General features: G+C 34.2%; 3 protein-coding genes and 1 long non-coding RNA gene across 6 annotated transcripts; 3 read left to right on the forward strand and 1 right to left on the reverse strand.

The window, feature by feature from the left end:
* The first annotated feature begins 911 nt into the window (after positions 1 to 911).
* Positions 912 to 5775, forward strand: LOC132613702 (scarecrow-like protein 13). Its single transcript, XM_060327884.1, has 2 exons — positions 912 to 1066; positions 3689 to 5775. The coding sequence occupies exon 2, from the start codon at positions 3860 to 3862 to the stop codon at positions 5468 to 5470; it is 1611 nt and encodes a 536-aa protein (XP_060183867.1). The 5' UTR covers positions 912 to 1066; positions 3689 to 3859; the 3' UTR covers positions 5471 to 5775.
* A 2137-nt stretch (positions 5776 to 7912) lies between these two features.
* Positions 7913 to 11440, forward strand: LOC132615104 (uncharacterized). 2 transcript variants are annotated; one of them, XM_060329657.1, is made up of 7 exons: positions 7913 to 8123; positions 8280 to 8347; positions 9423 to 9707; positions 9858 to 9995; positions 10693 to 10845; positions 11051 to 11164; positions 11255 to 11440. In XM_060329657.1, the coding sequence occupies exons 3-6, from the start codon at positions 9464 to 9466 to the stop codon at positions 11116 to 11118; spliced, it is 603 nt and encodes a 200-aa protein (XP_060185640.1). In that variant the 5' UTR covers positions 7913 to 8123; positions 8280 to 8347; positions 9423 to 9463; the 3' UTR covers positions 11119 to 11164; positions 11255 to 11440. The 2 variants fall into 2 exon arrangements, with proteins under 2 accessions (XP_060185640.1, XP_060185639.1); XM_060329656.1 differs by having other exon boundaries at positions 11051 to 11440.
* A 5421-nt stretch (positions 11441 to 16861) lies between these two features.
* On the forward strand, positions 16862 to 18706 carry LOC132615962 (uncharacterized). Its single transcript, XR_009572913.1, has 3 exons — positions 16862 to 17135; positions 17805 to 18063; positions 18333 to 18706. It is a non-coding gene; the product is annotated as an uncharacterized LOC132615962 (long non-coding RNA).
* Positions 18707 to 19313: 607 nt separating this feature from the next.
* LOC132614602 (thymidine kinase a-like) lies at positions 19314 to 24702 on the reverse strand. 2 transcript variants are annotated; one of them, XM_060329086.1, is made up of 4 exons: positions 24073 to 24667; positions 20497 to 20641; positions 19894 to 20015; positions 19314 to 19764 (listed from the first exon to the last, which is right to left on the reverse strand). In XM_060329086.1, the coding sequence occupies exons 1-4, from the start codon at positions 24417 to 24419 to the stop codon at positions 19509 to 19511; spliced, it is 870 nt and encodes a 289-aa protein (XP_060185069.1). In that variant the 5' UTR covers positions 24420 to 24667; the 3' UTR covers positions 19314 to 19508. The 2 variants fall into 2 exon arrangements, 1 of the variants encoding a protein (XP_060185069.1); XR_009572358.1 differs by lacking the exons at positions 19314 to 19764; positions 19894 to 20015 and adding an exon at positions 21615 to 23047 and having other exon boundaries at positions 20504 to 20641; positions 24073 to 24702.
* Between the last annotated feature and the right edge of the window lie 257 nt (positions 24703 to 24959).

Here is a 24959-nt window from a genome sequence, read left to right on the forward strand (position 1 = left end):
TATTCACCAATTATAACGTAATTAGGATTTCTCTCCCTGTTTATGATATCAATCCCATGAGTCTCTTATTCATTAAGTAATAAATATGTTTGTGAAAAATATATATATTTATATTCATTTATTTAGTATAAATATCGAATGTGAATAAATTTTTACATCTAATAAATGAATGTATCTTCAATGTCGTGGAATAAATTAGGCATTATTTATTCAAAAGTGACATAGGTAAGATTCAATGAACCATATGTCATCTATAAATGAAAGAGAAAAATATTCTTTCACACTTTTTTTGGTTGATATGGACTCAAATAAAACACCATTCTAATCACCACCAAGGAATGTGATTTGGTGGACGATTCGTCACTCTTAACCAAAATCTCGAATTTAAAAATTTTAAGAATAGAGAAATTTGTGATAATTAGGAGCATTTTCTTTGAAATAAATCCTACACTACACCAATTAAAAAGAGAAAACATTACTATTTTTCTCAAATTAATATTCACAACGTAAAAAATCCAAAAACTTGGGGGGGGGGGGGGGTCTCGTTTTGACTTTTTTTTTTTTTTTAACATTAGAATGATTTTATAGTTATAAGTGGAAAAAAGATTCAGTCACAAATTTTTTTAACTCTTTTTCAACTAAATATATGATTAATAAAAAATACAGCTTCAACTTCTTCTTCTCTCTCTTTTTTTTTTTTTTTTCTTTCAAATATCATTCCGCTCGTGTCTGTTAAGTCAACTAACTGTCACTTTGAGTCCGTGTAATTCACCGCGGAGACAATATTCTTGGAAAAAATGTGTGATAAATACGCAAAACTCCCACGTGGTCCCATAAAATTGATTTTGTTTTCTTAAGTGGCATTTGACTAATTATTCCATAGAAATAAGGGTATTTTATTTGTCTAATTTTCAAATATTTTGACTATATAATAAACAAACATGTAGTGCTAAACGCTCCAGTCTTTGCTTCTACTTTCAACAATCAGCTAAAGACACTGTACTCTTTGAACAAAACTCTGAATTCATCACAAAAAAAAAAAAAAACATCCTCTGAATTTTCTAAGGTTTGTTCTTCATGTCCCTTTTCTTGTTTTTTTTTTCTTCCTTTGGTAATTAGTACTACTTTGTTCCTTAATTAATGCAAATTCTTGATTTTGTTTAGTTTATGTTTTAAGGTTAAGGGTTGATCATGAAAGCATGAATTCTTCTGTTTATATGATAACAGTTTATGTACAATTCCCTTTACTTTTTTCACCTTTTATTGAGGTGATAAGTAGAGTTTTTTCTATGTGTTTTGTGTAAAGTTTTGATTTTTATGTTGTTGGCTAAGAGACTATTGCAATTCCTAGTGATTTTTCTATTTGTTTTGTATAAAGGTTTGTTCTATTTTTTCTTTGGTAATTAGTACTGCTAGGTTCCTTAATTAATGCAAATTCTTGACTGTGTTTAGTTTATGGTTTAAGGTTAAGGGTTGATCTTGAAAGCATCTTTAGATGAATTCTTCTGTTTATATGCTAGCAGTTTATATGCAACTCCCTTATTTCTTTTTATTTTTTGGGGGGTGGGGGGGTGGGGGGTGGGGGGTGGGGTTGATGGGGGGTATAAGTAGTGATTTTTCTATTGTTTCCTATAAAGTTTTGATTTTTATGTTGTTGGATAAGAGATTATTTGCAATTCCTAATCTTTATTTTTCCTTTTGGTAGGGGGATGATAGTGATATAAGTAATGCTTTTTCTGTTTGTTTTTGTATAAAGTTTTGATTTTTATGTTGTTAGGTAAGAGGATTTGTCATTTTTATGAGTTCTGTTGTTTTCTAGTTTATCAGACTTTTGGTTGTTTTAGGTTTCTGTGCTTTTTTATTCCTTCTGTTTGTTCTGTTTCCATTTTCAAGGTTAGAAGTTTCTGTTTGTCCTACCTTTTTTTTTCTTTTTTTTGTTCTTTTTTCATTTTCTTAGTTTCCTAAAGTTCGGAAGATTAATGTATTGTTAAGTTATCACTCTGGTGAACCAATTCCTTAGTAGTTTGTGATCTGAGTTCCTCTTTGATAACAAATTGGTTAGTTTTTTTATGTCCATTATATATATATATATATTTTATTTTATTTTCTTTTTTTTTCCCCCATTTAGGAGGATTTATAGTGTTTCCACACTTCCCCTCCAGTGTGACTCGAACCCAGGACCTACCGGTCGTGGGTGGAGGTGCTTAACCACTGAGCCATCCCTCTTATATATATATATATATATATATATATATATATATATATATATATATATATATTTATTTATTATTATTATTTATTTATTTTATTTTCGATTTAGTTGGTAGTTGGTGGTGGGATACAGAAATTTGTTCTGATGTTCTTGCTAGCTTTCCATTATTACAGTTTGATCATGAGTTTCATGACTTATCTCTTGATTTGAAGTATCTAGTGTATTATCAAAAACGAAATTTGATATTATGCATTAGATTTGTACACAAAAAAGGGCATTTTCTTTTGATGGTGGTATCCGGGCCAGCCCGGAACACCTCGACTAATTCCATCCAATACCTGCTACCTCCCACTAATACAGGTTCCGGGTAATTCTGTGCACCAAAGGCAGATGAGGAGAAATATATACATAAAACAGAAAAAGGGGGGGGGGGGGGGGGGCGCTTTCTTTTTCTATTCGGAGTACCTTTTTCTTAGAAATAAGCTAATAGTGGCTGATTAGTGGATTGCAAATGAGAGGTATTTACTTTTGTTGATAGGGTTCCAACTCTGGTAAACTTGCTAGTTGCTACTGCAGTTAATATTTTTGTTATTCATTTGGAAGTTAAGGACTCAGTATGAACTCTAGGTCATTTGCTATCTGTCTATTTCATTTTCTAGATGTGAGTTAGTTATATTTAATTTTCACTCTTTTCTTCCCTTAATTAGGAGCTGCAAACCCAACTTCTCTGATGTAGTGCCTCTTTTAGTGTTTTCCTCTTTTCTGCCTAATATGTCTTGTTTCTCTATATGGCTGACAAATGAATTGAACTTGCATAGTTCAAGAGAAACGTGTCTAACTTTCTTCTCTTAATTAATTTAGTTTGTTGCTATATACGTATTTCAATTATGTGTTGGTGAAAAAGAAAGCAACGTTATTAGAGATAAATCCTCTGGAGTTCGGGGATTGTAGAAACTCCCTGAATCAAGTTTAGAAACCTTTGGGTATTATTATCCGAAGAATGGTTTCCTCGATGAATGATATTAGTTTTGTGTCTTGCCCGTTTTTCATCAGCATCGTCGAATTTTGTTTTTGCTCTCTTTGTGCCTTTTTTTTTCCCATAAGTAGATGTGCACTCATTATTAGCATATCCAGTGGTGTAGCCGCATAGAGAGAATGGTGCTTAGTTGAACACCCTTTATTGTAAAATTATAATGTGCATATAGGCAAAAATCATTTTTTATACATATGTATTAAATCTTGAACATCCTTAATGAAATTTCTAGCTTTGCCACACATATCCATTTCTAATTGTTCTATGTTTAGTTTAGGAGCATCATTATTAATTGTCATGTGCTTTGCCCGTTCAAATCTACATTTTTTGTTCTCTAAATAAGCTTCTTTATTCTTTTGTAACAATCTCTTATGATCATGACTATCATTTTGCCAAATTCTAATTCCTCCAGCATACTGATAGTGATTTTTCGTTCTTGGCAGGTTCTGTTAGTTATATAGGTTTTGTTGATTCATCATCAGAATAGCAGATCGTTCTCTAGTTCTTCAGAGTTGACAATGTCACACAATGCTGAAAGAAATCTAAGATAGCTTTTGTCTGAAAGAGTTTCTTGAAATCACTCTACTTCTTCTTAGTCATTTTGAAAATTCCCGATGCAAACATCCCAGAGACCCCAAATGTCTGGCGGTGTCCATGGAATGCACAATCAGCCAATGCAGCAAGTTGAGCAATATTACACCCCTTACCCCATTTTCGAGAACAGTTGCAATGATAATCGCAGCTCAGGGACACAGTTTTCTTTTCAGGCGCAGAACGAACAATTCTTCACTTTGGACTCGTCCCTGGCTACTGACTATGTTGTCTACGATTCACCTCCTGCCTTAAGCGTCTCTTCCAACAGGAGTCCCTTCTCTTCGCAATGTTCACAGTCATACATGTCTGATAACACGTGTGGTTCGCCTTTCAGTGGGTGTTCAGTAGTTGAAGATGGCGACCTGAGACACGTGCTGCGGGAGCTGGAGAATAAGTTAATGGGGCCCAAATCCGATACTGACGACAGCTGCAGTTGCTCCTTCAACGATGTGGTCTCGAAACCGTCTTCCTTGACAAGGTGGAACCGAGTGTTGGACATGGCCCCCACCTTGAACTTAAAAGAGTTACTCGATGCCTGTGCTGAAGCAGTGTCAGATGCTGATATGTCAACTGCTGAAGTTCTTATGAACGTTTTAGAGCAACGGGTGTCGGTCTCTGGAGAACCTATGGAACGGTTGGGTGCGTACGTGTTGGAAGGGCTAAGAGCACGACTACTTTCGTCAGGAAGCATCATATACAAAAAATTGAAATGCAAAGAACCAACTAGCTCGGAATTATTGTCTTACATGCAAGTCATCTATAACATGTGCCCATATTACAAATTCGCTTATGTGTCCGCAAATGTCGTCATAAGGGAAGCCATGACGAACGAGAACAGAATCCACATCATTGATTTTCAGATTGCACAGGGAAGTCAGTGGATGTTCCTCCTCCATGATCTTGCTCGTCGGCCTGGTGGGCCCCCATGTGTTCGAATCACAGGTGTTGATGATTCCCAATCAGCTCATGCACGAGGCGGAGGACTTCAGCTAGTAGGCGAAAGGTTAGCGGAAGTTGCCGAGTCATATGGAGTGCCTTTCGAATTCCATGGTGCTGCACTATCAGGCTGTGAGGTCCAACTAGAGAATCTTCGGGTTAGACACGGAGAAGCACTCGCAGTAAATTTCCCTTTCATACTGCACCATATTCCGGACGAGAGTGTAAGCACCATCAACCATCGAGACCGCTTATTAAGACTAGTTAAGAGTCTGTCTCCCAAAATTGTGACCTTAGTTGAACAAGAATCGAACACCAACACCGCCCCTTTCCTTCCAAGGTTCCGTGAAACTCTTGATTACTATACAGCAATGTTCGAGTCAATTGATGCAGCTCGTCCTAGGGATGATAAGCAGAGGATCAGTGCAGAGGAACATTGTGTGGCACGGGACGTCGTCAACATAATAGCATGTGAGGGCGCTGACAGAGTGGAAAGACACGAACTTTTCGGTAAGTGGAGGTTGAGACTTATGATGGCTGGATTTACTCCATGCCCGTTGAGTCCATCGGTTGGTGAGACCATCAAGGACATGTTGAAGGAGTACAGCCCAAATTATCGGTTTGTAGAAGGCGAAGGGGCACTATATCTTGGATGGAAAAATAGAGCTTTAGCAACTTCTTCTGCCTGGAGATGACTACTGTTGTCAAAAATCTGTAAATTTTGCCATATGATCTATGCGTTTATCTTTCGTTGAACTAGAAGAGTGTATTTTTAACCAATTTTCGTTTCATATACGGAGCTCGGAGTATGAAATATTAGGTTTGTAATGCCAGCAGAGGGAGTAATATGGTGAGTTTGAAATAAGACTACATGCCTCCACATCTGGTTATTGTTACTTTTCTCCCAGTTTATAGGTTTTTCTCAACTAGATCTTGAGTACTCTGCTAATGTACATGAAATCCAGTTTCAGCCTTCTAATTGAGTACAAGGTTTCTTGTTTCTTTGTTTCCTTTTATATTTGGAAGCTCTTCTTAGTTATACATTCTTGTTACCGGTTCATTTTTGGTTAATTAACCAAAGCTCATGTAAAAGCACCTATGGCAGGAGCTGTTATCTTGGCAGGAATTATCCTGTATCTCTATATCCATTACTCACCTTCGCTTACCAAGGTCCCCTGGAATGAATAATACGATACTTCGTGTCCTTCCTATGTTCCCAATCAAATTTTATCTGAAAGTATTGAATGTAGTAATTCATCTCGGAAGCAAGCCTTAGCTAGAGATTTGCAAGTATTCAAATCTTTAGTGCACATAAAGAATATATGGATCGAACTCTCAAGGCAGACACGTTAATTCGGTTAGAGGACAGACATATTCCATTTACAGCATATACCGCAATATGTCAATAGCAAATATGAAGAACTTTTAGTACTTCTTATTTTTTATTTTGCGTAAATACTTGACTAAGATGAGCTTAAATGGAGCAATATGATCAATGAAAATTCATATGGCTGACTTCTAACTTCTTTGAAATTGAAGCATAGTAATTATTATTGCACTAGTTGCGGTAATAAACACAAAATAAGTGTCCAATTTGTTATAGCACATGTTTCATGTTTAAAAAATAAAAATAAAAACAGATTTGAGCGTAAAGTTTATACGAGAATCACACAGGATCCCAAATTTTAGTTGTCCAAATCTAAGTTACTCGGACTCTCCTAAAATGTTGTCGGATGCGTGTCTGATCCTTCAAAAGTAGTGTATTTTAGGAGGATCCGACACGGGTGCGGCAACGCTTTTGGAGAGTACCTTTGCCGTCCCTCAGCCCCAAAGCAGAAAATGCCTTGGATATTCCATTAACGGTTACCTTGCCCAGGAAAGGAAAAGAAATGACTCTTCCAATCCAACTCTATCGAAGGAGAAAAAAAGCTGCGACTATGACTTGCTTAGTTCAGGGCTGCGTCCGAGTAACTTAGGTCCAAACAACCCCCAACCGCAACCGCAAAAACCGCACAAGAGAAAGTAGCAAAAAAGGAAAAGAAAAAATTCAATCTTGGAAATAAATAAAATAAAGGCAATACTTGGAAGGCAGTATTAGCAATTTATGTAATTTTACTAAATCCAAATTTTGGATGAGGACTAAGTAATTACGCCAAATGGATCAACAACCCCAAAATTCATATAATAAACCGATCTTTTTTTCCCTTTTGTGTAATAAAGGTGGCAAGTCTAATTTGTTAAGGGTCAAAATCATTTTCACCCCCCAACTATGTTTTAAAAATCAAACTCCCCCTCAACTTTGAACAATAGACATTCTCTCCCCCTTTATCCTATGCAAAGTCTATTTCACCCTTGTTATTTTCAATCCTCCATTAATGTAATATATTTTAATATTATATATAATTTTTACTTTTTTAATATAGGTATTTATAGATTCTTCTCCCAAGTCATTAACATTATAAGTAGAATAATACTTTTATTTGAATCTGTAAAGTCATTAACATTATAAGTTGAATAATACTTTTATTTGAATCTGTAAATGTCACAAAATCTAATGCTATTTTTTAAGATTGTTACTTCAATATTATATGTATATATGTATGTACATGAATGTGTGTGTAGATTTAAGTTTCACTTCTCTCTTATTCTCTATTGTCTATATAAATAAACAAGTTTTGGTTGTCATTAACAAAATATTTCTTAAATTATAATTTAAAATTCATTTCCAATATAAATAAATAATTTCTAAAATATTGTCTCTATTTTTATTAATATTGTTTTTATTACCTGCATTAAAATAAATCTTGTAAAGTTATTATTACCTATTATTTTCAGTTGTATAAATAAAGATTAGAGTTATGATAATTATTAATAAAAATTAATTTTTTAGTCGGCTATTTTATTGCATTATAGAACAACATTACTTATATACTCAATTATTATTAATCACTTTTTTTTCTTTGTCCAAATGATAATATTTATTTTTTCATCAGAAATTTGTTACATAGATTTAAAAAAGAAAAATATCATGATTTTAAAGAAGTGGAAAAAGAAGACAAATATTGATAATGTAAGGGTAAACTAGACATTTTAACAAGTCAACTAGGATAAAGGGGGGAGAATGTCTATTGTTCATAGTTGAGGGAGGAGTTTGATTTTTAAAGCAAAGTTGGAAGGTGTAAATGAGTTTCACCCAATTTGTTAATATTAAAAACCTTTAACCAATAACCAAAATAGTCCTTAAAAAGATTTTGTTTATATTATTTTTCTATTAAAAAAACAACAGCTCAGTTTTCTCTTCTTTGAATCTGAATTAACAATTCCTCTCCTCAGTCACCATTAACACAGGTCGGTCTCTCAGTCCCTACCAAGATTTTTTTTTTTTTTAATTTTTGCGGATTATTTCAAATAAAGGAGTTTTTTTTTTTTTTTTTTTTTGTTGGAGTTTTCGTGATTATGGTGAAATTGAATTAAAAAAAATTCTGTGTTTTATTATGGATGCAGATTTGTGTGTTATGGATGATTAAGGACGTGGTATATATATGTAGTTCTGTTGGCCATAAAGTAAAAAGGTAATTCTTCTTGTTTTCCACTTCTACCAATTCCCAAGAGAAAAGAAAGAAAAGAAAAAGGTTCTCTCTTTTTTTCTATTTTCTCTTTTTAAATTGATCAATGTTGGTGATAGGTTTAATCTTTCATTTCAGATAACTATTGAAGAAAATTTCTTGTCATGGTTGGGTATTGACATTTGCATTTATTTGTATATTGATACTTTTTTATTTTTAAAGAAATTTGGAGCTTATATATTGAAAATATTAGTAAAAATAAGTTTACCCGCAAACGAATTCACCCCGTATGGCTGATCGTGATTACTAGCGATTCCGGCTTACCATCTTTACTATCATTGGGAAGTCCATTAACATAAATACGGTAGTAAGAAGCGGCAATACAAAAGTGTATTCTCATAGGGAAGGATGGTATTATGGGAGTGTCAAAGAACCCTATTAAGTTTTCTTGAAATCTTGAACCATATTTATGACCTAAAATATTTTGTACAATATTGTTCTTATAAGTTGTGTAGAAAGTGTTACGTTTTGCTTGCATCTCTCTTTATCAGCAAAAGCTAGTACATGTGTCACATAACTTCACATGCATCTTCTTTTCCATAATGGAGAAATTAAATTCTCGAAGGTCAGCGGCGCAAGCTTTGAAATTTATTAAATAATGAATCCAATCTTCTATTCTGATCCACTTTTAAATATACCACGCTTTTGTGTGTGGCAAAGTTCGAACAAATGACGGGCGGCGGAGGACGCAGAAATTTCTTCGAGGGAGTTCAATCTCTAGTATATATGTATAAAAAAAATTGGCCTTGTATATATAGTGTGAATTTTCGACGAAAGGGTGCATATGACCACCTTCCCCCCTCTAGCTCCACCACCAATGACATGCACCTGACCCGCACATCACATCGTGCCCTCTTATCAATGGACTAAAGTCATAGATGCTTCACATGTTTACGAATATATGATAAATGTTGAATTATTTTTATCCATTCCGCTCTATTCAGATCCATTTTATTCCAATATCAGACATTTCTGTCTCGTTGGTTCTTATTAATTTGAAGCATGAAGATTTGTGTTGCAGTCAATCAATTACTGTAGCAAAACTTCAACACACTTGGTTTAATGGCTACTGAAGAGTTGGCTGAAACTAAAGAATGGCACGTCGTAAAGAACTGGCGGAATGCACAGAAAGAAAAAGAGAGAGAACGTCGTCGAATTCGCGATAGATTGAGAAGGCAAACAATGAGCAATGAGGAGAGGGAAAAACATTTAGCTAGACGTCGAAGAAACTACCAATTGAGAAGACAAAAAGTGTTGAACAATTCATTTTCGTCTTCTCAAAATTATGATAGTACTACTAGTGCAGGTAGGGGAGGAGCTAACCATGTATTTGTGTTATGAAATTCACTAAATATATCTATAAAATTTAAATTTAGAACCCAATTATTAGCATTTGAATAAGTTATTGTAGAATTCAGAACCTATAAATTTAAATCTTAGATTCATCTCTATGCAGGATACTCTAATGAAGAAGAAAATCAAGAAAATGTCCCTGTTTCAGGACTTGAGGTTCAATTATCTGATGCTACATTTCATCCTGAATTCTGTAACTCACAAGAAGAACCAGCTGATGCATCAAGTGCATTGCAACAAGGTATAAGTACAACGTTATTAGTTGCTTGTTTTTTTAATAACGATGGTGTCCAAGACCAGCTTGATCGTACCTCGACTATTTCACGGGGTACCTGTTATGTCCCACCAGCACTCTGTCTATCAAGGCTGATGCAGATAAGTAGAAACCACCTAGTAACATTTAGAAGCCACTTAACTTTTTTTGTCTCTATGGAAATTTCAATCTTTATTTAATGTGGTATTCATCCACTTCATCGACCTCCAGACCAGACTTTTTGTTGCCTTATTTGCTTAGTTGTTTTAAGGCTAATGACTTAGAACGTCTCTGGGTAGTGGTTCAAATCAGTTAACAAGTTGATTATGGTTCATGTACCAAGTTATGTGAAAGGTATTTTGAACTTATAAATTTATAAGCTACGTTAAGGGGATTAATAAGCGTTAGACACAGAGGCGGAGCTATATAATTTTGAGTTTATGGGTTCAAAATTCTAGAAAACGCAGCTTACTGGGTTCTTGATATATATAAATAATTTAGACATATTAAGTGGATTCTGAAACACAAATAAAAAGTTTGAGTCAAAACTACTAGATTCGGCCGAACCCGTAGACGAAGCTCTAGCTCCACCCCTGGTTAGACATTGAGGTTGTTCAAGGTGGTAATACTATATTTTACTCCACTGAAAAAATTCAGCATTTTTCTTTTTTTTGTGATTGTATAGGAGTTGAAGAAAGGAGGTATAAAGTGCAGAGGAATCCAAATATTCTGCCTTTATATCAAATAAGACATCTTGCTAGATTATTGAATTCTCTTTCAAGTGATAATCAAGGCATTGGGACCAGTTTGATGTCAAAGGACAATATTACTACAGAGAGTAAGTTTCAATCTATGTTGCTCGGACTCTCCAAAACTGCTGCCACACCTGTGCTGGATCCTCAAAATGCACTATTTTCGGAGGATCCGATATGTACCTGACAGCATTTCTAAAGAGTCCGGGCAACATTTGGTTTCAATACATACTTGTCATGTCTTTTTTTTTTCTTGGCTTTCTATCGCGCTGAAGGTTAAGTGATATTCAGGTAGATCGCGACGCGGCATAAGGTTAATTGATGTTAAACGTCTGGCTCGAGCGCTTAATGCAAATTGAAGATTGGTTTCTCTTTTTTTTAATATGGATTTTGCAAGAACTTAAGGTACCATTTTAAGGTTAAAAAGTTCACACTAGTGTTTCATATTAGCTGCATTGTTGTTGTTGGTAATAACATTTAAGGATTAAATTGCAGGGCTTTTTTGTGGATGTTCATCTTTTCTTGGTATAGTACATTAGAATTAAATGCCAAGAAATGTGATTGAGCACCTCCTTTGTGAACTTTGATCTTTCATACTTACTACACAATTATTTTCTCTTTTACTCCTTGTACTGAGAAAAATTTGTTGACAACTATCAAATGGACTCATCTAAGCTTGAACTCGTCTGGTTTATCCAATAACACTTAGCTAAACTATGAGCTACTCGATTTTATATCATTCAAGGAATGCATCCTTTTCCAAATGTCTTCACATGTTGCATCTATTTCCCATGAGACTTCCACCTTCTTTTGTATCGATTGGGACCATATATTTTGTATCTAATAATATATGAATCTTTGCCCAACCATTGTGGAGAGCTTGAGCTAAAGCTTCGTGAATTGCCAGTGCTTCACCGATCGTGGCCTTCACCACAAATTGAATTGGGGGCCAAAGGTTTAAAGCAAACATCCACAACTATCCATAGCTACTTTCCCAGCGACCAGCGCCAAAATTTTCACTAAGAAAATACAAAATATGATATAAAGAAGTAACATACGAAGAAGCCAAAGAGCTTTTATCTATAAATACGCATATAAAAAGTAATAACCTTATATATATATAGGTAATTTTCCGGCAAAGGAGGTTTAGATGAATCCCTTTGCACACCCTAGCTCCACCCATGACCACGCTTATGCTTGTCTTCGTGTTTCTGTTATGCTGGAAATTAGCACATCTTCATATTCGTGAAATAGCAAAATAAAATGGTGAATAATCTACCAAAGCACTGCACTAGTGCGCGATCTCGTCCACTCGGGGACATATAATGACATCTATTCATTGAATTATGAACACCCATTTTATGGTGATTAATGTTTCAATATTAACATACCATAATATATACTATAAAAAATGGCAACTAGTAATAATAAAACCAAGAAGACGATGCTCAATTACATAATTCTAAAATGGAAATCGGGAATTGAATTCATTATAAGATCTATTTATCCTTTTTAGAAGACGGTATGCCACCACTCGGACTCGAACCGAGATGCATTAGCACTGCTTCCTAAGAGCAGCGTGTCTACCAATTTCACCATAGTGGCCTGTCTTGAACTCATAATAGCCTATGAATAAGCAATCGTCGAGATTGAGGAAGCTATTTTAGTTTAGTAATGAGTCAAATGGATCAATAACCAAAAAAGGTTGTTCAAATAGGAATTTGAAGTTGAAGGTTCATTATTTTAGATTTAAGTTTAGAGTCTTAGTTTTTTTTATTTAACCTGGGACTTTCCTATATTTTAGGCTTGCCTAGAAGATGCTCAATCCTTCAGACATGAGTAAGGCAAACATCATGTTGGTGACATTGCTAGACCCTTTCAGTCATTTCACATAAATTGCATTAACCATCAGGAAACAGACTAGAAAATTTGCAACATCCAAAGCATAATCTCCACTTTTGCCCATCATTCATGATGCAAAGGTAAGATACTACTAAAGTGTTGCACTCTTTACAAGAAACAACAGAAGTAAACTTAATAAGTTGTAAATTTTCAGTTCTTACTACACACTATTGCTCTTTCTAAACTTTTTACAGCAACCAATTAGTCTAACTAACATTCTATCAACGAAAACATTGAATTTTGCAGGCTTCGTTTCCACGTCTTCCCTGTTTAAAAAAATTGCAACAAAAAGAAAATCAGTGCCAAGTTTGAAACCAGTGTTCTTTATGTTAAACAACCAAAATCAGTTAATTCAGCAGAGAGAAAAGATAAGGAAAGATAGGCCCATGTATGCATAAAGCCAACAAATATCTGAAATCTCTATGTACCACAAGTATTCTAATTCTTGATATGTCTACAACTATTAGAGTAACATGAAATTCAAGCAAGAAACATAGATGTCATCCAACAAGGAAAATCATTTTCTCAGTAAGTTTCTCTCCTAGGCATTCAATTATTAACATTGAATAGTCTATCCAAACATTGAATTCACAAATTAATCGTCAAATCAAACATAGGTAACTCTCAAGCTTTTGTAATAATATGGGATCTTCAGCATGTATTTCCTCTTCGAAAACTCGATTCTGAACCCAAAGTTCCATCATACAAGAATAACAATAAGGTGATTTTGACATGTTAGGTTCCGAAGAAAATTGAGTAATGAATTCTTTCTTTTAGAAGAATCTACAATTATTTATAGGTTTAACCGTAGCAAATAAGGGTGTTCACGGTTCGAATTTGGGTCGGTGCTTGGTCAAAACCAAAACCAAACCAATTTAGTCAGTTTCCTAAATATTAAAATCAAACCAAACCAAGTATAATATATATTTATCGGTTTGATTCGATTTTTCGATTTTTAACAATACATAAGTATATACGCTTTCCTTGTTTTTTGTTAATTCAAAAAAAAAAAAAAAAGGTAACAAAAATTTTATTAGGTAAATTTAACATCATTTCGTTAAAATATATTCAGAACAAGTCAAATATATTTCACTATACAGTGTCTTATGATATATTCTATGTAAGTTAGAATACTCAAAAGCTAAAGATTCTTGAAACTTTATCTTCATATGACACAAGAAAGATTGGCTAGTCCGTATGGAATAAAAATATATGATTAAACTTCGTGAATTTCATGATAATTTTGATCTAATTTAATATATTATGTGTGTGTGTAAATATAATTATAAAATTGTGTATATAATTTGTTGGTTTGGCTCCGTTTTTTATTTGGTTTTATTTTAATAAAACCAAAACCAAACCAAATAATATCGATTTTTCAAATTTTAAATCCAAACCAAACCCAAAGAAGTGTCGGTTTATTTAATCGGTTCGGTTCGATTTTCGGTTTGGATGGGTTTTTAACTAAACCATGAACACCCCCAGTAGCAAACAACTTATATAAAATTTAAAATTTGCAGTTTAATGAATTTGAATTTTGAAATTGCTAAATCCATTTAAATTATTGAGCAATATAGTTAGTGAGGATTGATAAAACTTATCACAATTTCTTTCTTTGAATTGAAGCATAATTGTTATTTGTTAAAATCGTATAGAATTAAAATTGGGTCAATAATTCGAAATGTTCCAAAAAAAAAAAAAAAAAACGAATTGGAACGGACACATTTACAAGTCATGTTCAATTTCTGAAATTACAAATCATGTCCAAATATTAATTTACATTTGCACAAATAAGATTGTTTTGAGGCCAATGTTTAAATTAGCTCACAAATTTTGCCGGACGACGGGGCGTAACTTTGAACAAACTATCTCATTCTACCAATACTGTTAAATTATGCACACACGTGTGAAGTGTGAAATCTTGCCTTGTTCATTTTTTTTTTATTTTTTTTTTTGGATGAGGCATAACTTTGATATAATTAAATTGTGCTAGATAGAAAGAATCTATATCTGTTGTTCAAATGTTCACAATTCTTTAGTTTGACAAAAAAAAAAAATATGGTACAAAGAGGTCGTCTGCTATTGAGTCTATATTTGCAAAATTTATTCCTTTCAATTCAAAATAAATGAAGTTTTAGGATATGACACACCACTTTAAGAAAGTTCATTCATAATTATAACAATCAAAGATCATTTAACAATATTAACTTTTTGCAATTAATGCAATTCATGGCTCGAAAAATACTCCCTCTTTAATACTATACTCCGAGAAAAGTTGAAAAATTCATTTGAGAAAAGGGTAATTTAAGAAAAAATAATTATACCTCTTTGGGTTTTGAACAATTCATTTATTTTAAACCAAATAAAAAAACCCCATAAATCATTTATTTGGACGGGAGGAAGTAAGAAATAGAAACAAAAATTAAATAACGGCCCAAAAAAAAAAGGACAAACGGTGAAATTTTCCGGCACTAGTTAACAATGGATTCTCAATAGTAGCTTTTCAATTTCCAATAAGTTATAAAGTAATTTTCGTTATAAAAGTATTTATTTACCTCGAATTGTCTACAAATTCAGTAATTTAAATTATCAAAGGTTTTATTCCAGTCGAATTCTCTCTTGAGTTTAGCTATTTTAATTGGACAAGGTTTTAAATTCTTCTTATTACAAAATAACCAAATTAAACACGGTTTTATTTTAGGAAAATATTAGAAGTACTAATAATTATACTAACACACGTTCCTCAGTTAAAAATTTCTAAATAATTGACTTCCATAAAAACGTCTCAATATTTTATTAATGTACTAGGAAAAAAATATCACTCCTATTTCTACTCAAATTTGAAAATATACACTTAATTCCTCTATATAAACACAAACAGTTCAATACCAATTGATTAAAAAAAAAAAAAAAACTCTTCTGTTCTGTTTTTTTTTTTAATTTCTCATGGAGAATTCAAACAAGAAATCTCCAATGAATCATCAAGATTTTCTTCAATATTTTCAAGATTTGAACTTAGGAAAAAATATAACAAGTTCTGATCATGAAACTACTAATTATAGCTCTTTTTCTTGTTTGAGTTCTACATGCAACAATGGTTCTCAAGAGTATTTTTCTAAAGATTCAAAATATTCAATGGCTCAACATGGTACTCAAACATTAGAATGGCCATCAACAAGTTCTTCAAATATTTGGGCTTATGATCACAATTACAATCACCATAATGGAAGTAAGTATAAACTTCACAGCTTTATTTTATTCTTCTTTCAATGAGTACTTCAAGATTCTTTAATTATAAAATTCACAACTTTTTGTTATTTTTCTTTCAATTAGTACTTTCTTGTATTGATATTCAATATTTCTTGGTTTTCTTGGATTATTTTCTGCAGTTTCAAGCACCAAATCTTTACAGAAAAGCATATTGGATAATGCAGATATAAGAACAAGTACAAATTATGAATATGGATCATCCTCAACATATAATACAGTGAGTCAGTCCAATTTTGGCCAAATTTTGAGCAATAACATGTTGAGTAACAGTTGCATTGGAGTTCAAGAATTTGGAGATTATAATGAGCTTCCATTAGACTATAAAGATTGGAGTAATGAGGATTATTCAAAGTGTTTAAATGACTTGTTGAATCAGAGTGTTGCAGCACTGTACTATGGTTATTTGCCAAATCTAGGATTCGATGTGATTAAGATGGCTAAAAATCCCAAAGCCTCACGATTATTGCAAAAGTTTCTTGAGCTGAATAATTATTACTACATACAAAGGATACTTAATGAGGTCCTTGATTCTTTTTTTGAGGTGATGATCGATGAATATGGACATGTTTTCTTCCTAAAACTCGTTGAATTCTGCAATGACGAACAGATAAAACTAATTCTCAGAACATTTCACTTAAATGTTGATTTGTTTTTACAAACAGCCTTTATGAAACACGGGTGAGTAAAGCTTTTTTTTTTTTTTTTTAAGTACTTCACTTTTTTTAATATTGGCCTACTTTAACATTTTTTGCCTTTTGATTTTGACAGTTCAAAGACCATTCAGATGCTAATTAAAAGCTTCAAAAAGAAACCTTTCGCCAAATATTGCTCAGAAATTGTGTCTTTGAAGTTAGTTGAACTGATGACTCATCGAACAGGACGATACGTTGTTGAACAGTGTTTCCATGTCTTCAATGAGAAGCAGAATGAGGTAAATTTATAACATATTTTGGTTGCTTGTCATACGTTTTTTTTGCTTTTAGCAATAAAGTTATAGACAGATATGAATGCTTACTGGAGAATTTGCTTACTGATTTCAGGTTTTGTACCGTGGGATTATTAGTTGTTTCAAAGAACTGGCTACGAATGAAAGTGGATGTGCATCTTTGAATGTTTGCATCAATTGTATCACTAACCCTCTCAAAAGGGAGCTACTTGAAAAAATTGCAAACCAGTCAGGTTACCTTGCCAATGATCCTTGGGGGTAAGTAATAAGATATAGTTTCCTCCCTCCGTTATTCAAATGCTCGCCATAGGTAAATCGTTTCGTATTTGCCCTTGACTTTCCAATACGAACTTAAGTGGATTCCACCTGTCAAAATACACTGGAAGAAAAATTCCAATGCTCCTCTAGTTTTGACTACGGTTTAAATTACCTCCCTTACAGTCAAGAGACGATTTGCTAAGAGCAAAGGATAAAATTAAGATATTTCGTATAGTAGAAGGGTATTTTTCAACTTTTTTACTCTCTTGTACTCCTGTTGGCTGGTTTCTTGGTTTATTTTAAGAATTTGTATGTTCTTGACTCGTATTTGACCTTGACTTTAACGGAGCTCCAGTATGGATTAGGTGGATTCCAAGTGTCAAAATACTTCGGAAAAGATGTCCAGATTTACTCATCTACTTTTAACTATGCTTTGAATTACCCTTTTGTTATACTTCAAGTCAAAGATCCCTTAGAGTCAAGGGAAAACGCGAGACGATTTGCTAACAGCAGCAAGAGTATGCACATTTGCTAACAGCAAGAATATGCACGGAAATAAACTATACCGGAGTGTAAAATTAAGATATTTCGTACCCCTTTTGCTGTCTTTTACTATTGTTGGTTGGTTTCTGGTTTATGTTAAGAATTTTTGTGTTCTTGTTACAACAGGAACTTTGTTGTGCAGCATGTTCTTGAACTCGGGGACGAAGAGCTTTCAAGTAAAGTATTCAGCCAACTTGAGAAGCAGTACTTAACACTAGCCTTCAAAAAAGGTGGTAGCCATGTTGTTGAGAAATGCATAGAGTCATCAAAATCTGGAATGATTTCAGTAGTTGATGTTCTTCTAACTGATGATAAAGCACTAGTTCAACTTGCCAAAGATCCCTTCGGCAATTATGTGATTCAGAAAGCATTGAAATCCACAAAGGTAAATAATGCATCTTGTCCTTTTATCCCTACAGTCAAACCTCTCTATAACAGTGTCGTTTGTCTGGATAACTTTTGGCTGCTATAGCGAATGTTGTTTTAGTGAATATGTAATATGACATAACAGGTAAAACTGGTTCCGCTGAAAACTTGGCCGTTATAGTGAAATGTTGTTATAGAGGATGGTGTTATAGAGAGGTTTGACTGTAATAGCAAATCAAACATGATTGTAAAAGCTGATTTAAGATCCCTTTTTTTCTATTTTTGCAGGAGTATGGAGAGGAAACGCGACATCAAGCTCTAGCCGGAGTTCTAATGGCACATAGTTCGTTTTTTGTACACAACAAACCTGGGAAACATGTGATCTTCATTATCAAAAGTCTAAATCCAGTTTTTCAGAGAGCCTGGAATTCATAATCAAGACAGTGTTGAGGAAGACAATCTTGTTTCTGTGTTTTTTGTTTATGTTACTTCTGTGTAATATGTCTCTTCTGTTAGTACTTTGTAACACACAAGGGTGAATTTGAGATGATGCAAATCAGTGTTCTAAAATTGTAGTTAGCCGTCAGAAACTAGGATTTGTTTGAGATTTGTAGTATGGCATTTTGGGTGGTAATATTTTGTAAGAGCTTTGTTTATCGATATTGTTGTCCAATAAACTTACATCTTTTATGTTTTTTCCATATTTTTGTGTTTGAGACGAGAAATTTATTCCTTATGATACAAAATAGTGTATTCGTTACTTAAATTTTAAACATAACAAAGTAAAGCACTTATTATCCACCACATTTGGAGTCAGAAGATGAAGTTTTTACATAGAATGGTTATTGACTTATTGCCTCTTTCTACTTTATTCCTTTCCCTTGAAAAGGCTCTTAATGGTAAATTTTGGAACCAAAAATTTGTCCGTAAGTTCAACCATTAAAGTACACATTATGGAGAAGCATGACGACAAAGGGAATTAAATGTGCTAGAATAATCATAGACAAACCATTTCCATTTTTATCACTTTGAAGTTTGAGGAGCATCCCTCCCCAAAATATGACTTGGAAGTATAATAGTAAATATAGTTTTAACAAATATGGTGTTCTAGCCAACTTGCTCTCACCTCAATAATTCTACCAGATACTAGTGTACCCCACCAGCACAAATACTGAATAATTTTGTCCATAAAGGCATGGGCAGAGGCTTCGAAAGTACAATAGTACCTTTTTTTAATAATTATGGTGTTTGAGTCAACTTGCTCGCACCTTGACTATTGCATCAGATACCAATTATCTTCCACCAACATATATACTGAGTAATTCAATCCACAAAGGCTTGCGCAAAAGAGGCTTGGAAGTACAATAGTTGGTTAACATTTCTAGGCAAATGGCCTATAAACAAATAGAGAAGTACATAGATGTTGGAAGTGCAAAGCAGAAAAGTTGCATCAATACTATTATATTACAAAATAGAGCTGCATTCAATTTTCTGAGACTCCAGAACGCTTCTAGTAGCCTCTTTGACCACCTGTCCACTCACATAGTGCTTCCGGCACACAGGCATATATACTTCTGCTCCTGCAATCAACTCCGTTCTCGTCTCCTCTGTCTTCCTCAAAGTGAAAGAAGCACGTTTACCACAAAGTTCACATCGTGCGTTAAGTTTGGTCACAGTATCAGCAATTGGTATTATGTCAAGAACTGAACCAAAGCTCCTTCTGCAAAACCCAATTATGATCCAATACAGATCAGTACACGAGTTTTTGCAACATAGAATCACATTCAGTACATATGAAATATTTCAGCTGATTACATTAAAGTGCACGGAGACTAAACGTAAGTAGTACCTTAGATAGTCACCATCTAATCCAGCAACTATCACAATCTTGCCATCCTGATCAGCAACTTCCGTACAGAAATCAAACAGATCCTCAAAAAACTGAGCTTCGTCAATGCCAATAACCTCTAACTGAAATCATGTAACAGTCACAAAAAACAGTCACATATACTAGCAACGAAAAATGAGTCGTTATAAAAGTCATACTGCCTCTGTTTCAATTTGATTGTCTTAATTTGCAATGTCACGGAGTTTAAGAAAATAAAGAAGATTTTTGAATCTTGTGGTCTTAAATTAAAGATATGTATAATGTACCAAAGTGCCCTATAATCTTGTGGCTTAAACATGCCATGTGGGATATTGAAATTAACAAGTAGCCAAATTAGGAAAAGAGACATTCTTTTTGAAACAAGACTAAAAAGGGAAGTAAGACAAATGCTTTATGATTATATCCTTTTCAAGAATTACAATTTTACCTTTCAAATTTAAAATTTTTGAATGCACTCAAAAAAGGACTTCTTTCCCCAGATTTTAGAGAAAAATTTATGCTTCAGAACTACATGCTAATCATCTAATATATTTACTTCTCAATATTTTCCTGTGGTAGTTTTACCTTACTGTATGCTTCAGAACCACATCTCTGTTTGAATGACGATAGATTAGCTAAAGGCCAGCATGGCAATCTGTCCCCATCATGAGTCACAATGGAATCCAACCCATATCTTGTATCTTTGTCCGACTTTATAATTGCTACACTTCTGCAGAGAGGGGAAAATAGCACTCAATTAAATTAGACAATGACATGAGAACATCAGGAAACCTTAAATCTCAATCAAGATCATAAAATTTCAAGCAGCATTTCAAGCTCAGAAGTTTGCATGCTTCGTGTATCCAAACTATATGTTCTTAATTCTAATGTCAAACTTTTGATATCTTGAATGTAATTTGTAGCATTGTAAATAAATTTTCATGTAAAAGAACAGAACATACAGAATAATGTTAAAAAGATACTATAACAAAGAATTATGCTATAAGGGCTGCATGGTCTAACATGAAAAGGTACAGGGACTTGTTTATACTAATTTATCCAAGAAGTAGTCACTAATGTGTCCACCACATGAAGACATAAAATTCAGACACCCATTTTGTTACGCTTGTTCACACACTTGTAGCTCTTGTTGTGATATCTATAGGTACATGGAATTATGTCAGCTCCAGAGTAAAAGCCATAGATTGGTTAAGATTCTAAAATATTTCAAACAATGCGAACAATTGAAACATTTCATGCATTGCCTAAATGTAACTTAGTGACAACATAAAATGACCTACTTGAGCACCAGACATAGGATAATAGCATGAGAAATAAATTCAAATAGATTTCCTCGAAAGCCCAAAATTCATCAATCCATGGGCAGCATTGGTTAGAATATAGTATCGTAGAAGAAATAAACTCATTTGCAATAAATTCAAATTATGAGGAGGTATGGCTTTTTATACATTTTACTAGAAAATAGCCAACTCCGTTTTTATAGCAATATAGTCCTAATTTTTTATTTTTTTTGATAGTCCTAAATGACCTTAATAGAACATGTTTTCTTTGGTAAACTTGTTTTATTAAGAACAGCATCCCAAACCAAGACCATCACATTACTTGGTCACAAAGCAATTCATCTGTTTATTCACAATGTTCCTCCTAGAAGCAAATAGCAAGCCCTGCTTTCTTAAACGCACCATAAATTTTTACATCCAAAGGCAAATGGCATCTCCACAGAAGATCTCTGACTAAATTGCCCTTTTAACAAGACTCTTTGGAACTAAGTGGCTGAGGATTCAACCAAAATGTTCAATCTATGTCGACGTTGGTCCTTTCCCTTTAACTCAGTAGATCTGAAACATCACCAGTGTCTTTCAAAACTCCTGCCATATCTTTGACCAATTTATATATCTCACCAGTCTGTTCATGAGCATTATGCTCCATAAAGAAGAAATGTGCTTGTCTTTGAACCTCAATCATACTATAACCAGGCTCCTTTTTCACCCCCGAGTCCTTCATCAATCTCCTTATCTCCGCAACATTGTTCCACAAACCGAAAGAAGCATAAGCATTAGACAAAACAACATATTTTCCAGCATTATCAGGCTCCAAGTCAAAGAAATTTCGGGCAGCAAGTTTTACCATCTCGATGTCTCCGTGAATCTTACAAGCCCCAAGTAAGGCGCCCCATAATACCGGGTGGTCCCCACAACGCGAGTTTTTGACAAACTCATGAGCCTCTTGTAATCTTCCAGCACGGCCCAGAAGATCCACAATAGCTGCATAGTGTTTTCCTCTTGGTTGAAGCCCATAATCTCTCGTCATCGATGAAAAGTACTCCTTACCTCTATCTACCAAACCACCATGGCTACAAGCAGAAAGAACCGCAAGAAACGTAACGTGGTTTGGCCTAAATCCTTCATCGATCATCCTATGAAACGATTCGAGAACATCTTTTATTCTTCCGTTTTGTCCGTACCCGGATATCAAAGCAGTCCACGTTATCACATTCCTTTCCAAGGACTTACTAAACACGAGATAGCCATCAGAAGGACAACTACACTTGAAATACATGTCCATAAGCGCACTATTAACTACAATATTTCCACTAATTTGGCTTTTAATCAACAAAGCATGTGCTTGCTTGCCCTGATCCAGGACAGCTAAAGCGGCACAGGCTCGAAAGACTGATGAAAAAGTATACTGATCGGGAAGTACATCTCTCTGTTTCATATTATGGTAGAGACTCAGGCCAACTTCCTCCATGCCCTTCTGCACATATCCCGAGATCATAGTGTTCCACGAAACCAGACATTTGAACTGCAACTTATCAAATATAACATGTGCTGTATCCAAGTCTCCTGCTTTTGCATACAAAATTAACAACTTAATAGTCAGATACTCATTTGGAACAAAGCCGACAATAATCATTTGCCAATGGACTCTTTTCCCTTTCTTAGATGTTTGCCGGAAAATGCACTCTTGCAAAACAAGGGAATAAGTTTCTGCCTCCACCTGTACACCAGAACGGCACAATATTCCAACTGCTTCAGCCACCCTTCCTGAGAAACAGAGACCTTTTATTGTCTCGTCCAAATAGAGGGAATTCTTTACGCCGTTGGCCTGAAAACTGGGAATATTATCAACCAGGATTTCAATTCAAATATCATTAGAATAACATGGTCCAACTTTTACTTTCTCAACATGAGAGAGCCAAAGAGCATGGAGATTTCAAGACCCCGGGGAAGAAAGTAAAAGAAACAGCAAAAAGCCGAGTGAAGAACAACAAAATTTAGAAAAAAGGGCACAATGATTCAACGAGAAAGATGAAAAGTTGAGTATAACAACAACAAACCCAGTGTAATCCCACAGGTGGGGTCTAAGAGGGTAGTGTGTACGCAGACCTTACCCCTAAGAACTGCAAAGAAACCAAGTCCACATAGGGTGCCTTGGAGCAACGGACATTTAGTGCTGCAACGACTTTCTTTTTTAATTATAAGTTCCAATCACTTGCTTATATGAATGCCAAGTGTGAAAGCAGACTAAGGAAAAAGCACCCTCACTGAAGATGATATAAATGACTAAGTCGGTACTCGGGTGTTAAACTCTTGCCCCACAATGTCCCTAGACTCATGAAAGATATCTTCACAGTTATTGGTTCAACCAAATAAATCATCACTCAAAAACTTGGTCTTGGAGAAAAATCACACAATACGACAACACACTGCTGAAAAGATGCTTTGTTATGTTACTGAACATAAACAAAGAAGTCTTACGAACATTTGCATCGATGCAGAATCGTCCATGTTTCATTTTAAAGTAAATATAGTACATCATAGTCTTGAAATTCTAGCCAAAGTCCTACTTATATATAAGCTCTGTAAAGCTTGTGTTAGGTATAAGAGACTATAAAGTAATTAGCTGAGTAGATATACAGAATCCCATGAGAGGAAACCCAAACAGATACAGTATTATCTATTGGATGGTCCAAAAAAACAGTTGAGGCACACTTCCTATTCCAACATATGAATAGCATATATCAAAGCCAAAGAAGAGTTGCAAAAAAAATTTAAACTTTAAATATGCAGAGCATTTCATTTCCTATAAAACCAAGACACAAGACCAAATTAGAAACAACATATTGAGAATACTAACCTGCCATTGCTTCTTTCAGTTTTTATCCTCTTCAAAAGAGTAGTAGTTTTTCCAGCAAACATAGGACCCACAATAACATGAACCTCACCAGAACCTGAATCATCACTATGCAAGACATTAATTTGACTATGGTTTTGAACAGTAGAACAACATCTAAAAGAAGAAACTTTACTTATGGGGTTTACTTTTTTAACATAACTAGGGTTCTTGAAAGTACTAAGAAGCACCCCATATTTCCTACACACAAAAATGGGTTCTTGAAAATGAAAACAGAAAGATAAAGGAATGGTATTGGGTCTTGAAAGTACTGGGGAAATAAGTGATTTCATTCTTGATAATGTTAACATGTAGTATGAAATTTTTAGGCTTTTTTGGGTTGGATTCTTCAAAATTTTATCACATGTAGATTATTTGTAGCTGTAATTTCATGGAAAGTTGTGTGTAATTGATGATATAATGTGTGAGATAAGAAAAGGGGGCAAGGGTTTTAAGGGTTTTAGGTTCTTGGCTTGGAGGAAAAGAAGTGAGAAAAAACACATAGAAGATGGAACCAAGAAGGGTGGAAAATGTACTTACCTACCAATTGTACATTGTAAAAGACTGGACTTGATAATATTATCTAATTTAATATGATAATAGTGTAATTTACTATTCGAGCAGTGAAAGCAACAACTAATTCTTTCGTAAGGTTAGGCCGTCTACTATCACACCCCTGGATGCGAATCTTCCCCCAAATCCTGTTAAAGTAGGATGCTTTGTGCAACGAGCCGCCTTTATTATTTGTATTAAAATATTCAAACTATTTATTTATGACGGGGAAATTCATCAGGAGCCGCGCTTAGGGCCAATTGCAACCTTCGAAACTCGGAGATAATGATCTCCCTCGT

This window comes from Lycium barbarum, chromosome 10 (genome assembly GCF_019175385.1).
Source record: "Lycium barbarum isolate Lr01 chromosome 10, ASM1917538v2, whole genome shotgun sequence".
NCBI lineage: Eukaryota > Viridiplantae > Streptophyta > Magnoliopsida > Solanales > Solanaceae > Lycium > Lycium barbarum.